General features: G+C 37.2%; 1 protein-coding gene, 1 non-coding gene and 1 pseudogene across 2 annotated transcripts; 2 read left to right on the top strand and 1 right to left on the bottom strand.

Annotated features, from left to right (window-relative positions):
• The first annotated feature begins 1 nt into the window (after position 1).
• LOC141656526 (mitogen-activated protein kinase kinase 9-like) lies at positions 2-1,211 on the top strand. Its single transcript, XM_074463441.1, has one exon. The coding sequence runs from the start codon at positions 48-50 to the stop codon at positions 993-995; it is 948 nt and encodes a 315-aa protein (XP_074319542.1). The 5' UTR covers positions 2-47; the 3' UTR covers positions 996-1,211.
• Positions 1,212-2,763: 1,552 nt separating this feature from the next.
• Positions 2,764-2,866, top strand: LOC141658156 (U6 spliceosomal RNA). The gene has a single exon (XR_012549058.1). It is a non-coding gene; the product is annotated as a U6 spliceosomal RNA (small nuclear RNA).
• An 868-nt stretch (positions 2,867-3,734) lies between these two features.
• LOC141656524 (TNF receptor-associated factor homolog 1a-like) lies at positions 3,735-15,080 on the bottom strand (annotated as a pseudogene).
• Positions 15,081-18,068: the final 2,988 nt, after the last annotated feature.

Here is an 18,068-nt window from a genome sequence, read left to right as displayed (position 1 = left end):
CACATCACTAAACTACTTCACTTCCCACTCCTCTAAAACTCAACAAAATGGCATTAGTCCGCAACCGCAGACAACTCACTCTCCACCTCCCCCTTCCTCCAACCACCACCACCCACCACTCTACCACCACACCAACCACCGCAACCACAACCACCACCACCACTTTCTCCCTCTCCGATTTCACCATCTCCACCGTCCTCGGCCACGGCAATGGCGGAACCGTCTACCAAGTCACCCATACCTCCACCGCCTCCGTCTACGCTCTCAAACACCTCTCCACCTCAACCACCGCCACCACCTCCGTCCGCCGCGAAACTCAAATCCTTAACCGCATCGCCAATTCCGACTCCCACTCCCCGTTCGTCGTCAAATGCCACGCCATTTTCCGTAAACCGGATGGCGGTATCTCGATTTTAATGGAGTTCATGGACGCCGGTTCACTAGCCACCTCCCTCGCCACCTTAGGCACGTTTCCCGAGAAAAAATTATCCGACGTGGCAGGGAAGATATTAAAAGGACTAAAATATCTACACTCGAGAAATATCGTGCATCGAGATATTAAACCGGCTAACATTTTATTAAACTCGAGTGGTGAGGTAAAGATAGCCGATTTCGGTGTGGGACGGATTATGGGAAGGAATTTGGATCCTTGTAATTCTTATGTTGGGACTTGTGCGTATATGAGTCCGGAGCGGTTCGACCCGGATACGTATGGCGGGTTTTATGACGGGTATGCGGGTGATATTTGGAGTTTAGGGTTGACTTTGATGGAATTGTATTTGGGTTATTTTCCGATTTTATCGCCCGGGGAACGACCCGATTGGGCGACCCTTATGTGTGCTATTTGTTTTGGGGATCCGCCGTGTTTGCCCCCGGGTCGTGGGTCGGATGAGTTTCGGAGTTTTGTTGGTTGTTGCTTACAAAAGGAGGCTAGTAAACGGTGGAGTGCGTCACAATTGTTGTCACACCCGTTTATTATTAGTAATATGACGTAAAAATATTAAGGAAAATCGGTATGAAATGACGTAATTACGTAAATGTAATTGATATTTTGTTATTTTTTGTGGTGTTAGGAGTCGGTTAGTTATCGGATCGGGTTGGCCCAATTTATGGTATGGTCGCTCTCAATAGTAGTTGATAGTTTTGTACATAAGTGAAGTGACCCATTTGTATTGATATGAGGAGCCACTTGATTGGTTGTTTGATGTAAATGTTTGTCCAACAATACATATGCTAATATTTCCAAGTTCTAGCTACTAGAAGAGTACAAGAATGGCTATGAAGTTGAATGGTTTGGCTATTTTAGATTGCGCATATTCTTGTTTAAGATGAATGTATCTGTTGTAAGTTTAAAACGGGTTAAATAGTATAAATAAGACTCGGAATGAATAGGAAAAAGCAAAAGATTTACCCTATATGTGCAAGTGTATGATATTTGAAGCATTTTAATGTTAAGATGGATACTTCCGTCTTATAGGAGACTGACAGGAGAGGTTGTGTAATTCAATTACATAGTATTCAACTTGCAATAAAGCATTTTAAGTAGAATTTGAGTACATTAAAAAAAAAGTGTGAGATTAGAGCGACATCAATCAATTATAAAGAATTAAAGATGAAGAATCGTAAGGGGAAGGGAAGTGGCACGATATTTTATAGTATTATACCTTGAAGGGGTAAATTCGAGGATTAAAGCCGTGAATAACCAAAAAGTGGTATGAGAACTGTTTTTCAATAACTCGTCTTACATTTTAGAGACGATCACTTGCCAAACATAAAATCTCGTGTAAGATGAATTTTTACGAATATTATTGTAAAATGATTATCAAACTGAATTACGGAGTATATGACAAAACCCATATTCAAAGTGCCAAACGCTTTTGCAATTTGAAGGATTAGAACGGAGGCAGAAAAAAATGGATATGGCTGCATACTTAGTAGATTAGTAGTTTGGCACAATTATTATGAACAAATCATGCAGACCGCGCAAATGCATTACATTAAACTTGATATTTGTCGAGTCACCTAGAGTAGACCCATAATACCAACAACAACACATATTATCGATGGTATGTACCCGACTAGGCTACAATTTGTGTAGGGTGCTTTGAGAGGAAAACAAATTATATGAGTAGTCAAAAATCAAAGTAGAGTTGTATGATTGTATCCTCATACGTCTCAAATTTGTGCTACAAAACAGTGTTTTAACAGTGCTAGATTTAGTTGTCGGGATTCTCAGTGCTTTCACTGCAATCGAGTAAACTTACTTTGTAATATTGTAAGTTATTATAACGCTTTGTCAAAAAAAAAAAAAAAAAAAAAAAAAAACAGTGCTTATCCTTGGCCATTTTTTTTTTTTTCAAAATTGCTCTTTGAATTCTACTCATGCTGTCTAATGCAATTGTTATATGGTTCATATCGAGTTTCATGAGAAGTATTACAATAAAACTAATTTTATCAGCTCTGTGAGTTTAATAGTCGCTAGAGCTCATTCTCCCAATGTCTAAGAAACTACCAGAACGGGATGAAGTCTCATTTTTATAACATTCAAGAGTTTAATAAATTGTTACTGTAATAGCTTTCAAGAGAAGAGAATCATTTGATTCAGATGTTAACAATTTGAGCAAATATACAAATACAAGTATCAGCCAGAAATAAGACAAAAAAATTTTTGTCGCGCCTTTAATAGTTAATACTACTCACATCCCACATCGGTCAGTTTAAAGCTTTTCTATTGTTTATATAATTGATTGTTCAAGATGGGTTGTCCCTTCGGGGACATCTGATAAAATTGGAACGATACAGAGAAGATTAGCATGGCCCCTGCTCAAGGATGACACGCGTAAATCGAGAAATGGTCCAAATTTTTTTGACATTTTTACCCTGTTTTTATCAGCGATTTGACAGTTTTGCCCTTCTTGCTGAGGAGTGTGTGTGTGTCTTCTAAAAGCTCATTAAAATGAACGCATTTGCTAATCTAGCTGAACTCGAAAGACGCCATCATTTTATCTGCGAGAGGTGATAAGGGATTTATCCCTTTTGCCGGAAATCTGCTAATACGTTCATCGCCAAGGACGCCAACCTAGTTAAACTTGAAACAATCGATTTCCACGGATCATCATTCGAGAAATGGTCCAAATTCTTTTTAACGATTTTGCCGTTGTTTAAAATCGAGAAATGATCCTCGGCATCTAGCTAGTGACTATGGAGTACGTGGTTTTTAGAAATCTGTTAATGGTCTTTGAAACTGCAATACAAACACAAACCCGGAAATTTGATCCAAGATAACGAATCGACATCCAATTGAGGCCTAAAATGTTCAACCTAAATCAAATTGAACTGACCCAAGCGAATAAATCTGAACCATTTCAACCCGAACAGATTGAACACAAATTAATAGAGTACTACGCTCTATTAAAATGAACTCGTTACAAAAGTCGAGTGGTACTGTAGTACTGTAGTCCAATTTGTATCGACTTCATAATTCAAAGCATTGGTTCATATTTACACCAGTGTTGCTGTTTTCGCCGCCTCATCAAAGTACAATGGCATCGCGCATGCACCAACCAAGATTCCCATTTGGCTAAAACCCAATTCTTTTGCAGTATCAAGATTCAAGACTCCCTTGTATGAGCTGTATCAACCCTATAAGTATCATTAGCGTATCAGCCAAGTTCGACACCTGAACTGATACTATTCGTACCTTTCGAAGTACACAAAAAAAAAATCCAAGGAAGTGGAAAATAAGCCTCGTATATATTGAAAAAAGAAAACTTAAAACTGAACCAAATAACAAGCATCACCCTTTACAGAATGTAGTTTTCTCATAGACGGGTTCCAACCTCCCAATTCTAGCAGCAAATGAAGTTATTACACATTTTGCTAATGATCGATTAATGTCCATTTGAAGGCCGGAACATGGCATAGCCATTTACACCACATGCCATATTCGAGTTCTCAGGAATGTTATATGAATAGCCATCCAAACCAATCGATGAAAGATCTGGGCCCAACAACTGCCACTGAAGCGAGCTATTATCAATCTGATTATTCATGTAAGGGGATGAATTACCTTGCGGAATAAACTCCCTCAATGAATCATACGGGCTGCTGCTGGGTCCATAGTTCTGCCGAAAGCCATCACTGGGGTGACTCCTAGACCTGTCGAATCGACAAGAGCTGCTGACAGAGCTCTCATTGCTTGATAGGCTCATATCAGTAGGATAGGTGAATTGCCGGTTGAAGGTGGGACCCATGCCTGGAAAATTTGTGCTCCCATGAGTCCTCCCGATGACCTCATCATCAAGCAGGTCATTGATGATGTCGAGGTGAGGGAATTCATCGGCCAATGCACTCTGGACTTGACGACCGGAAGTACCAACTGGATATTCAGGAGCGAAGTGACCAAGTGAACCATTGTTCATGGGACGATACAAATCATAGTGTGAAATCCCATTAAGCATGGATTGAGAATCAAACATTAAGCTTCTGTTAACATCCCTTTGCGGACTTTCGATCCATGGTTGACTACTAAGGACTGAATTCACCGAACTGACACAATTGGATTCGAGAAACACGGGATTGGGTACCAAAGTGGGCTGTTGAGAAAATGCCGACGATGTATTGACCACCGGGTTGACTGCCTGAGAGGGGTGCGTGAAACCACCTAAACTTGGAGTAAATGAGTTACCAGTGATGGCATTTCGGTAGGATTGAGGAACATAGGCAGGAGCTGATGCTAGAGACGGGTCGGGACCCAAACGACCAGTTGCACTAACTGAACGAGACAACAAAGGAGCGCTAATACTAGAAGCAGCCACCTGCACCATAGAAACAACTGGAGTAGCTGCCAAAGTCCCAGGAATTAGAGGAGCACTTGAAGGTCTTGATAACCCCACAGACTGTTGGGCATTAACTTTCTCTGTATGTTTGGTGGGAGAATCAACTCTTAATAAATTTGCTGTTGGAGGAGTATTTGTCGATGACGGTGCCTTAGTAGTTTGTTGTTGCCCATTAATGGATGTCTTTCTTGGAGAAACTACATCAGTAGGACGACCTGTGTTTAAGTCTTGCTTTGGCTGAACAGCTGCCACTGGGACAATACTTTTGGGAGGGCTCTTAGAAGAGCGGGATGCCATAGCATTTTTGTCCTTGGATCCAATCTGAATATTGTGCTTGTTGTTTTGCTTCTTTTGCAACAATAGAACCTCGTCTTCCTGTCAAAGTAAACAAAAAAAAAACATTCCCATTGTTAAAGAACCAACATTAATTAATATAATATAATACATTAATAAAATAAAATAAAAAAACAAGAGAAATAAAGCATTTGAAGGAAATAGGAGGAATCATCAATAAAAAGAATATGATAGGGTGAGGAACTAAACGGAATTTCTACAATGGAATCCACAGGCTATCATTTTTTAACAAAATAAACCAAAAATGTTGATCTCGTCAGAACTCAGAACTATTAACAGGAATGTTATCTACCTTCTCCCAACCCTCTCACAAACTCATACAAGAATATATTTTCCCTGCTCTTCACTAGCCAGCCAGCCATCGAAGCAAAAAATTACTTAAAGGTGTGAGACAAAGGTAGATATCATTCCTCAAACTGTTATATATTCTCTCCATTTCATTGAATAAGCCCCATTTAGCTTTTTCTTCTCGCTAAAAAGGTAGAATGGTGATTATTGAATGAAGTACAGAAAGTAGCATTTGGGACTTAATTACTAACAATTGTACACCGGAAAATGTACTATAACAACTACAGACAGTACTAACTCACTTTCTTGAGTGCTTTCAGGTCTGGCCACTTTGTCCTATCTTGTAAGGACGTATTGGCACCCCCAAACTCTTTAGATTCAACTATTTTGCGTCTAGGAGAAGCATCGGGTCGTAAGTGAACTTCAGCTGGCTCAGATTGCCGACTAACTGCTTCCTTTGGACTGGTACATTCCTCAACTGTCCCCTTACCTCGTTGAATTTTACCCCTGCAAAATCAAAGTATCAATATAATTTCATTCTTTGCAATCTTCATCTCTAAGACAGGTAAAGGCAAACATAAACCTCGTAGGTGATTTCTGGCTTTTGTAGTTTGTAAAGGAATTCGATCTATAGGAGCCATTCATTACTACCGATGGGGTAGAATCTGTCGAACATGTTGAAGAGCTATCGTCCATAACAGATAAGCTCCGCCTATCCACTCCTCCATTTTGTGCAGTTGTAATACTGCTAATTTCACTCCCACTGGCCTCTCTGCAGGGGGTGAATCTCTGATGTATCAACATCCCAGCTTATGGGACCCACATTTCTATCTTCAGGATCAGGCTGTAGTATATCAACAGCACCCTCAGATACGTCAGAAACTTCTTCAAGTGCATCATCTTTTTCAGTCATTGTTTGAGGATCATCCAAGTCTTTCCCTCCAGATGACAGATTTTCATACAGCTGCTTGTCAAGTGCAGTAGCAACAGGCTTGTCATCTTTTGATTTGTCTTTTCCCTTACGGTTGTTCCGCTTTTGTTTACCCTTTAGTTCAACAATGACAAGCAATCAGGGACTGGTTAAAGATTAACTCCAGCCAAGTAACAGGAAATCATGGAATCCAGCTGGGAAAAGATTCCATAATGTCGAGAACACAAAAGTTATTTGGCAGATACTATCAATCCCTGTATAACCTCTCTCAACCACCCACCAAAAAGCAAAGTGTAAAGGAAACAAGATGACCACAAAGTTTGTCAAAATGTACGACTTGTTTTGTAACCACCTTGTAGCAATTAGCATGTTAGTCCGACAGCAGGAGGTTAGCAGTTTTAACTAGCTGGAGCCAATGTGACAAAAAGACAGGGTATTAAGACTTGGTGTGAAAGAGATTCAGCTACACAACACAAAGGTTGGCAAAAAAAAAAAAAAAAATAGTTTTGCTTTTTACACCAAACTGCTCCCCCCACACCTAAAGCAAACAAAAAAGTTGAAGGTAAGCATTTTCAGCGAGTCAGTCACTAAACAAAGTCATAAATCGATAATCTTAAGTACAGGTTACGTTAACAGAAGAACTAGGAATATAACTCAATAACCTCGAATGCTTAACGCTTTCTACAAAGTTTTTTTTCACACTCATACTAATGACACTAAGCATTCAAAACTGTTGCACAATGCAATTTTCTTCAAATCAGAAACGTCCTCCCCGAGAGCAAGAAAGTAAAATGTAAAGGCTGCGTGTATCATCTTGTGACAGAAAACTTTTGCTGTGAATCCAACAGCTACACCTATTTTCTAACTTAAATTGTTCCGAAAGACCATAATATAAGCATATAATCAACTGATTTAATATCGCGGAATATATGTACTTGTGAGTTGTGACTAAATTAAAAACTAGTGCTGTCGGGGACAAAATGTTCAAGCAACCTGTTTTTTCTTTGATTTCTTGTCCTTCTCTCCAGCTCCACGTTTTGCTTTCTGCTCACTCTCAGCCAGCCATTCAGCCTCTTCTTCACGTATAAGTTCTTCTTGTCTCCTCAAAGCAACAGCCTCCTGATATGCAGCTTCAATTTTGTTGCTGGTACATCAAAAGGTCTCAGACTCTCAGGGATAACCATGCAAGGGAAATACTCACACATGAAGTGGGTTAAATACACATATTATTATGACCTGAAAATGTGTGCAAGAACAAAAATTTCCACCGTCCTACGCCCCAACTCCGTCAGACGCCTCTCATCACGCTCAATCGTATCTTTGTTGAAGTCTGCTCCACTGCCTCCGTCCTACAAGAGTACTAGCTATTTAAGTCTATCTAGAAATTTAAAGTCACTAGGATCATCAACAAGAAAGGAAGTTAAATCTGAAGAGAGAAACTTTACAGAAAGTAAAACAGCAACAACGAATCCTAACTCTTTAAGGCCCACAATAATAACAAGTCACCACAATAGGCACTTGAGTCTTGAGAAGCCAGCTTAAAAGTATAAATGTGACTGGGAAAAATATGGGGTGCTATAGGCAATAAGTAACACATACCATTGTCCCAGAATTGCAAAACAATGAAATAGAAGGCATTAAAAAAAGACATTCATACGACACAGCTACCCAAAAAAAAAATTACAAACTACAACATTCCCACCCTGCATGTAGTCTCTCCATGTATCCAAATATGCTCCATTTGGGGTAATGCTGTTGTATGGCATAGCAAAGCATGACTCACCAGACATACCATTTTAATTTTGTGACGCATGAGTCATTTGAGTTAATGTTGCTGCACAATGGCAAAGCAAAGCATCACTAACCAGACATCCAATTTTAAAATTGACATTGCAAAGAGGTGTCATCAGTGCAGATAATTTTACCTACCAAATAATCTTTCACGATATGAGTTGCAGTTTCAACATTCGTTCATATATACAGTTATCATGCGACAAACGTTCATCAATATCATCAAAATCTCACTCTACAAGACGCATGCAAGAACGAAATTTTGAAACACAGACTTAAATACGAATGAAACAAGATAAACAATATAGCTCACCCCAAGTACAAGCTTTTGCATCTATATAACTCACCTTTGTGCGATTCTGTGGCCCCTTTTCATCCTTTGGAGGCAATGGTTCCATAGCAGCCCTCTCAAGTAATAACAACACATCATCTACCAATACGAACGTATCCTTCTCAAAATGAATAATTGGAGGGGGTGTCTCTTCACTCTCTAGCAATTTTGCTTTCCCTTTCATGTCTTTGCTTTGACCTTCAAGGGCTTTAAGACCACTATATAAGGAGTCCATAACTAGAGTAGATGTGACTTCCTTTTCTATGAAAAAGTGCTTCACAACTACTTTCAGTATTGTATCCTTATTCTCCCTAGACATGCGACGCCTAGCATTTTGATCCATTGCTAGCCAAAATGCACAAAAACTGCAACGACACAAATTAATAACTAACTTCAAGACTGGAAATGTAACAATTACATAATGGCAAGAATAACACCTACATAATGTCCAAATGTCCAATATAGAACGCTGAGACAGGAATGAGCTGCAAAAGCCCTTACAAAATAACTTACAATACCAAACCTTAGGAGGGTGAAACCCAATGCCATGTGAAGATGAGTACGGAACCACTATAAATAATTTTTCCCGGACATGACAAGTGAGGATAAACTATTGTCAGCAACATATGCAAAAGAGTTCAATCCCCATTACCTTGACCACCTAGCTTTGTCCTCTATCAATTTTCCCAGCTTCCCTCTTCTCTCTTCAACAAAACGTCGGCAGATCTGCTCCACATTGGTTAAATACACTCGAACCAGTTCTCTTCTATACTGACAGTCAAGGCAGCGAAATGGGCGTTCTGCTTTCTCCCTACAAGCAAATGCATGACTACAGTAACAAAATGCACATCGAACCTTAAAACATACAAAAAAAATCAAAAGCAGCTACTTTTTCACAACTTAAAATAGACAATTATGAAGAAGGAAACAACTACAGCTTCATTATAAACTACTGATTCAGCAAACCAGTCTACAAAAGTCCTGCACAGTTTTTTTAGATTGGATAGAAGAGAAATTGGTAATTAAGCTACTGATATCTAACTATATAGTTAATGATGAAATTCTATTATTAATATTTAACAATAAAATTGTTGAACGTTATTTAAAAGGGTCTTGGTGTCATATAAGATATGAGAAATTATATTTGTTTAATCACATTCTACTTAAAATTGTCTAGTGTTTGCCCTGTTTGGAGCCCACAAATTTTCCTACTTTACAAAAAGCAAAACATACTGAAAAAAATTATTTATGACAAAGATTGTGCCGCAATTCTTGAAATTCTATTTGTATTAAATATATTCCATATATAAAATATAGTTAGTTTGTTCTCAAAAATAAAATAAAATATTTATTTATTGTTTGCCCACAGATTGTCCAATTATAGGTGAATTGATTTAGGTGGGAAAAACTTAGGCATTTCCTACTCTTGTAGTAGATAGGTGATGTATAGCTACTAACAGAAAAGATTCACAAGCTTACCAATCTGATAACAAAAATAAACAAGATAAAAAAGAAATTAGTGCTTCAGGTATCATTCAAAAAGGCTCGAATATGACAGAAAGCTAATAAGATTGATGGTTACTGAACCTTTAGTATCCTTTCAGAAGAAGACAAGTTTTATAAAAAGTGAACAGAAGACAGGCAATCTGCATAAAACATTGAAAACCTTTTGAAAGAGACTTGAGCAAAGGTTTAAATTGGGAAACAAAGGGTTATCTACCTGATCACTTGAACTTGAGCCTTTATGATCAGTGTGTCAGCATCCACAAAGCCATCTGACACCTTTGATAACTCCATGAATTTTTTCCAGCCCCAGTCATGCTCTTTCTTCCAGAAACGATGCAAGGTATCTATATTGTTTATGCAACTCCACTCAGACCAGAAGGCATTATTATGCAGAATGAAAAACTAACCAACTTATTATGCTCACATACCAGAATATTTCGATTTCTTTGGGTCTTTATTCACAACTGCAATAGTGAATTGAGCAAAATGGCTCCATCCTGCACAACAAACACAATAATTAGAGGGTAATGAGCGTGAAAGTGTGAAATATGCTACCCGATAATTGAATGAAATCAAACCTGGAAGAAGCTTATCATGATTTGCTACACAGAGAAACAATGAGAGATGATTACAAACATCACAGCCTTGAGGGTAGATCAAGATATACCTGCAAAGAACAGTAGTGATGTCAGATTAACAACATATCAAATCACTGTAGCAGTATCCGCCGAGAAGCTACTACTTCCCCCAAATACAAAGAAAAGGCCCCCTCTATCTATGTCAGAGATCACTGTACTAACTCCAGATAAAGTTTTTTTTTTTCAACTACTTTAAATAAAGTTGCATGCTTTAGGAAATATAACTCCATGAAAAGAAACAGCTATATATCTGCTATTCTTAAGCGGTTAATACCTCCGTAAAGACTTAAATAACAACATGTTCACGAGATCTTTAGAATCCATCCACTGAGAACAAAAATAAAAACCAATACATCATTCAAATAGCATTTAGTCCACACAACCCCACAGAGACACATCTCCTATATACAAAAAGAATAAGAAAAGGTCCAATATTTCCCGCCTAGACCACATTCCCTATTTAGATAATCCCCTATATACTTTCCTATTCTGATATAATCCCCTATATACTTTCCTATTTGAGCCTTTGAGGTGCAGAAAATTTGTCTCTAAGCTTTTTGTGATAAAATTTCGTTAACTTTGTAAGATAAGTGTAGCTAAAATCTATGATATTAAAAAAAATAATAAAATAATCATTATTTTTGTGTACAAAAATATTTTCATTAAAATGTGCATTATTCATGGCGTTACTTAAATTCTTGATCAGTTTTGCTCTTTCAATTTATTTTTCCCCAAATGAAAATATAATGATGAGAAACGTTAAAAAATTAATAAATTGTCAATTTACAATCTATAAGTAGTACTCGTATATTAATAAGTAAACCTCTATAAATACCGTGCATGTATTGAACCGGTTCTATACTAGTTGCTTGTGATGCGGAAAACAATTCAGAGAAAGAGCAAACGTGTTAAAACAGAAACATAGCATGTTTTAAACAAGGCAGGAGAATTGACATAGCAGAACATAGCGAGCTAATTTCTTTGTTAGACAGATGACAGCACACAAGCAACAAGGCAATCTAATTTATTTGTTAGCCAAATATGCAAAAGATATTTTTAAAGAAAATCATGAACAAAGGAACCATGAAAAATCCACTAAGCGATCCATACCATTTGTAGCCGCCAACTTCAAAAGCATTGCTGCGAAGCTCTCTCTTGCTGATCTGTGAGAACTTTTCAATCTTCCATGTGTACTTTCCGTACAGATCAGAAGGCTTCAGACCTATAGGAGATACATAAATATAAACACATCAATGAACAGGAAAATGGTGTAGCAAAGAAAGTAGCTGCTGAAATAAGAGTGAATAGAATTTCACGATTAATATGGTAGCTGGAACAGTATGCATAAGACACGAACAATAACCCAAAAACATTTCAGGAGTAGCCAAGCTCATACACAACAATCCTGAAGGTACACTGGTAACCAACCAGATATGCAAGATTATTTAATGTTTGTTGTCAGAGAAAAGGAAGACATCAAAGAAAAAAACGACAGGCAAAAATGCAATAACATTTTAACAATGTCCTCCCAGGCACTCCCAAACTTCAAACTCCCACACAACGCAACAGTCGTGAAGCTTCTCTTGACACAGTTTCACTTAAACATTCATAGCCACCAAGGCACCAATGCATAGTTTTTTAAAAGCAACATGAATACCATTTAAAGATAATGTTCCACGCCTATCGGGCAAGAGTCAAAATTATCCTCAAATAAAAAGCTCCTATTAACCACAGGTTCTCATAGGAGAAACTCGAGAAAGTAGCTAGTTAATGAAGAAAAGAATCTATAACAAGTCAAATACTGATAAAGACCCCAGGACTTTGAGACAACAAATCCGACAGCATGCTACAAGATTAGAGCAATAAGATTATCTTCTATTACGTCAATAGATAGATGATCCACAATTGCCAAAAAAAGATCTTAAATGTCAATTAAATGTCAAAGAAACTGCCAATCAAGCACATACGGATCATGTCATTTATAATTCGTCTAGACTGAGCCAAGAGATTACGCATGAATCACCACTACACGTCAATAAAGTCAACAGCCTCGACAAATACCTATTAAGTCAAAACTATCCTCAAATAAAAAGCTCCTATTAAGCACAAGTTCTCAGAGGAGAAACTCGAGAAAGTAGCTAGTTAATGAAGAAAAGAATCTATAATAAGTCAAATTCTGATAGAGACCTCAGGACTTTGAGACAACAAATCCGACAGCATGCTACAAGCTTAGAGCAATAAGATTATCTTCTATTAGGTCAATAGATAGATGATCCACGATTGCCAAAAAAAGATCTTAAATGTCAATTAAATGTCAAAGAAACTGCCAATCAAGCACGTACGGATTACGGACCATGTCATTTATAATTTGTCTAGACTGAGCCAAAAAAGACCTTAAATGTCAAAGAAACTGCCAATCAAGCACATACGGAGGACCATGTCATTTATAATTCGTCTAGACTGAACAAAGAGATTCCGCATGAATCACCACTACACATCTATAAAGTCAAGAGCCTCGACAAATACCTATTAAGTCAAACCTATCTTCAAATAAAAAGCTCCGATTAACCACAAGTTCTCATAGGAGAAACTCGAGAAAGTAGCTAGTTAATGAAGAAAAGAATCTATAACAAGTCAAATTCTGATAAATACCCCAGGACTTTGAGATAACAAATCCGACAGCATGTTACAAGCTTAGAGCAAAAAGATTTTATATTACGTCAATAGATAGATGATCCACGATTGCCAAAAAAAAGACCTTAAATGTCTATTAAATGTCAAAGAAACTGCCAAACAAGCACATACGGACCATGTCATTTATAATTCGTCTAGACTGAACAAAGAGATTCCGCATGAATCACCCCTACACATCTATAAAGTCAAGAGCCTCGACAAATAACCCAATGCCTCAAGGGTTCTCGCAAACGGCGAGGTAAGCCAGCGGAACATTTACACGAATTTATCCTGACGTTTGATAGCCTCTTGTTTCCATGTATAACAGCAACAAAGCCTTAGTCCCAAAATGATTTGGAGTCTGACTGACATAAATCAATATTTGATACCGTCAACGACATGACAACCTCTTGTTTCCAAATGACCGGTGAAAATTGCGTCTATAATTGCGTCATACTATTTCACAATAAAAAGGAACATAACAAGTTTAGTGAACCATTTTGTTTTATTTTATCATAATCAGGAACCAAAGGATTATGATTTGTTTGCTCCATTGGCAATGAAAACTAGTTAAGATCCCTCGAATGTACACATGAAGGAGTCTTGATTAAGCATGGCTTCCAGGAAGAACAAAAGCCAATGAGCTAAGCATAAATTTAAGCAGCCATCAATGTTATTACCTCCATCATCATCACTGTCATCAGTATCCCAATACGGAGGTGAGGTCGAGGGGGTACCATTCTCAACCTGCTCAGAAGACCTCCAGTCAGTTAATGCATCACTCGATTGACAACGCTGCCCATTCGATAATCCATTCGCTGCTCTTCCACCAGCGGTTTCATCACTTGCAGTTCCAGCCATATCCCAGACTCTAAAACACCTCCCTCTACACCCTTTCGACTCTTCTAGCTGCAATCGACATTAACATCAAAACATTCAATAAACGAAAAACAAAGCCCAAACAATCATCGAATTATTAGTAGCTCAAATCGGCGAAAAAACTCTTCATGCAAATGATGCAATGTCTCCATCACTTTACAAACAAAATCAAAACAATAAATTAACTCGCCGCACTTTCAAATTTGACTGAAACAGCAATTCACCGATATATTAAATTAACAAAAACACCAAATTAACTCACAGTAGTTTTAAATTTGATTAAATCAGCAATACACACCACATATATAAATACATTAAAGAAACATATCACATGAAAATTATTCGCCAACGGAATCGAAAGCAAACAAATAAAACAACGACGACAAAATCCCAAACAAAATTAATTAGGAAAAAAAAACATAAATTCGAACATTTTACAACCAAAAACCCTAATTAAACACAAACCCAATAATTCAATCAAACGAAATACGATCGAACACGTAACGTCAACAAAATCAAACAACATGTACACGAGATCCTAATCGAAATTAATCAAAATTAATCACGTAAAACCCTAGGCGAACAAATTAATTAATTAATTAAATTCGATTAAAAAAAGTGAGAATTAGATCGAAGGTAAAAGAGACGAACATGAAATTAATCGGTAGAGAAAGGGGAGGGATGATAAATTAATCGGAGGAATTAATTTGGGGGGAAAATTGATGAGAGAGAAAACCTAATAACGAAAAATTGAACAAAATTGGGGATTTTTGAGGTCGATGAAGCAGCAGGCAGCAGTAGAGCAAACGCGGAACAAAAAAATAATAATATAATTAAATATAATTATTATCGTGAGGTTTTATATATTTATTATTGAATATTTATTGACTAATTAAGCTTTTTTTTAATGACGTAAATGGTAGGTTTTTGGTGATTAATTAAAAATTAATTAGAAGTACTAGTAACGTTTAAGGAGACTGTGGGGAAAGGAGGTAAGCTGGCTAATTGGACCAATTTAAGGGTTTGACTTTTTAGGGTTGAGGTTAAGATTAATGAGGGTTTTTTGGGTTGATGTCGAGATTAGAATTTCGAGATGTAGTCGCGTTACGAAAAGTTGAGGAAGTGGAAATGAAATTTAGTTGGAGAAACGGTAGGAATGTATCTAATGATTCATTCATTAATGATTTGCCTTTTTTGTGCGAATGATTAACGTAATTGTTATTTCCAACATGCAATTTACTCTATCCTATACAAAATTTTCGACTTTTTTCGAGTTTGATCTTCTCATTTCCTACACACACAAAAAAAAAAAGAATCACGGCCTAGACAACTACATCTCCCACCCCAGCCCACTGCGGGCAGGCGCCACCCACCGTCGATGACCACCGCTCCTTCGCCCCAGGCTAAGTATTTGATTTAATTGGGTACCGCAATTTTCTGAAATATTGTCACCGTTTTCTCTCGTTAAACCCTAAACCTTGAAAATTTGATTAAATTAGGGGTAAATTATTCAATTAATTATGCTGGATGATTCAAAATGTAAACAAGAAAAGCGGCATGAGGAAATGAAGCATTGGAACTTCTAAATTACGCAACATAGTCGAATTTCGATCAAGAAATGCATATGTTTCTTGCAATATCTTGTGATGCGTTCTTAAGGTTTAATTTTCACTTCTGATTTTTATAATTCTAAGATTGAATTAATTAAAGGTAATCAAATGATTGTAACGAATGAAGTATGTGTTCTTACGTGTCCAGGAGCGGTGGTCGTCGCGGTCGGTGGCGCTTTACCACGGTGGGCTGAGGTGGCGGAGGGGTTAGTCGGGGTGGGTTTTAGTTGGGTCTTTTATTTTTTTGCGTGAAAAAATAAAAGGGGCAAAGACGAAAAAGTCGTTAATTTTGTGTAGGATTAAAAAACGTAGTTTATCTTTCGTGTACGCATTTTACTCAATCCTGAACTTTTTTTCAATAATGTTTCCATACCCTACCTTTCTCTTAGAACCACAAAATACCACGTTGTGCTCTTTTCATTCTCCAAAGCATAATCAAAATGCTTACAAATTCTCAAATTAAAGATCATTCTAATACTAAGTAATAAATTACTTCCTATAATCTTTAAATTACATTAATATTATTCAGATTAAATTGATTTAATAGTTAATTTCTTCAATTAGGGTTTTGATTTTTTTTATCCAGGTTTAAATTAAGTTGATAATTAAATTAGGTGGTGGTGGCGCAAGGGTGGTGCGACAGGGATGGGACGTCAGTACAGGGTGGCGGCATGAGCGAAAAGACGGTAATGGGTGGCGGCAGGGGCGAAATGACAGTAGGGGTAATGGTCAGATGGACGGGGGATTGGTAGTTGTAGGGAGGCGCGACTTGAGGGACCAACGGAGTGTGGTGATGCGGTAGACAGGCGGTGGCAATTGATTGTATGGGATGGCAGCGGTGGTTGGCGGGTAATGTGTTTGGCAGTTATGCTGTGATGGTGGGTAAATCCGTAAATGGTAATGTGTTTGGCAGTTTACTTGTTTCGTTTTTTTTGTTAGTAGGGAGAGAGAGGGGCAATTTTGTAAATCGTGTACATGATTGAGTAATTCATGTACATGAATGAACAACACCCTTAAATAAAAAGGTTTTGTTGAAACGCAAATTCTTATTTGTCCTATGATTATCGGTAAGTAGTTCAAGTCATTGGGGATGAGAGAATTAAATCTCGCAAACCAATGTTCATATTATCTTATCTCAACCAATAGATTAATATTTTAGGTACAACGTACATCTTATAACCAATATGATTATAACTTTCAATTTTATGTCAAATTCCACGTTATGATTATTTTTTAGATCACTAATACTTGGGAGAGATAGTCTCTTACTAAGCTGTTGAGAGAACATTCTTCAACACCCTTTTATTTGTTTCTCGTGATCCTTTAATTGCTAATCGTGACACATCCGACTTTTTAATTTCGTACATGTTCACATAATAAGCATACCTATTATCTCATTAATTATGATTTGTACCTATTTTATTAACAATTGTTCCTTCGTTTTCCTTATATTGTAAAATGGCCTTCTAATAAACCTATTAAAAGACCATTTCCCATGAGACCTACTATTTTGAAATTACATGAGTCGTTATGACATCACACCCTATCGGCTATCAGGCTCATCACAACACCCATTTTTTATAAATATTGTGTGGTAAGTAGTCTAATGTTTCAAATAGGAAGCATTATTGCTCTTGCCTACTTTTTATTTTTATTTTTTTACAATGATGAACTATAATTAAAAATCGTTAACAATACAAACATGGGGAACTATAGAGAGCCATAAACAATTAAATATCAACGACTAACCGATCTAAAATCATGTATAGGGGTGATAATGAGACGAGACAGCTCAAGAGCAACTCAATCTCGGCTCGGTCAAAGCTTGGCTCGAGCTCGGGCTCGGTTAATAAAATAATGAGTCAAGCCGAGCAAATATTAGCTCGGCACGAAAAGTTAGCAAGGATCTCGGATTTGAATGTAAAATAATAGTTTTGCGCTTATTTTACAAAAAAAATTTATCAGGATTATAATTTTTATTAATATACAACTAAAAACATGAACAAAAGAAAATGACCATTAGACACGTATAAAACAAATATTCCTCTGTCCCGGTCATTTGTTGTTCTTTTCCGTGTCTCAGTCATTTATTGTCATTTTTATTTTAAAAATGAATTTGATGAGCATTTTGAGACAACAAAGGACGAAAGGGAGTATAGAGAATTGAATGAAATGGAGGCAATATTGTAAATTAGTAATCCTTGAAATTGATAACCTTCGGTGGGGAAA

This window comes from Silene latifolia, chromosome 5 (genome assembly GCF_048544455.1).
Source record: "Silene latifolia isolate original U9 population chromosome 5, ASM4854445v1, whole genome shotgun sequence".
NCBI classification, from domain to species: Eukaryota; Viridiplantae; Streptophyta; class Magnoliopsida; order Caryophyllales; family Caryophyllaceae; genus Silene; species Silene latifolia.
Note: the sequence above shows the minus strand (reverse complement) of the source record. Positions and strands in the feature narration are given on the sequence as shown.

What these genes read in the sequence shown, in the direction of transcription:
- LOC141656526 (XM_074463441.1), top strand. Translation starts at nt 48, where the DNA reads ATGGCATTAGTCCGCAACCGCAGACAACTCACTCTCCACCTCCCCCTT.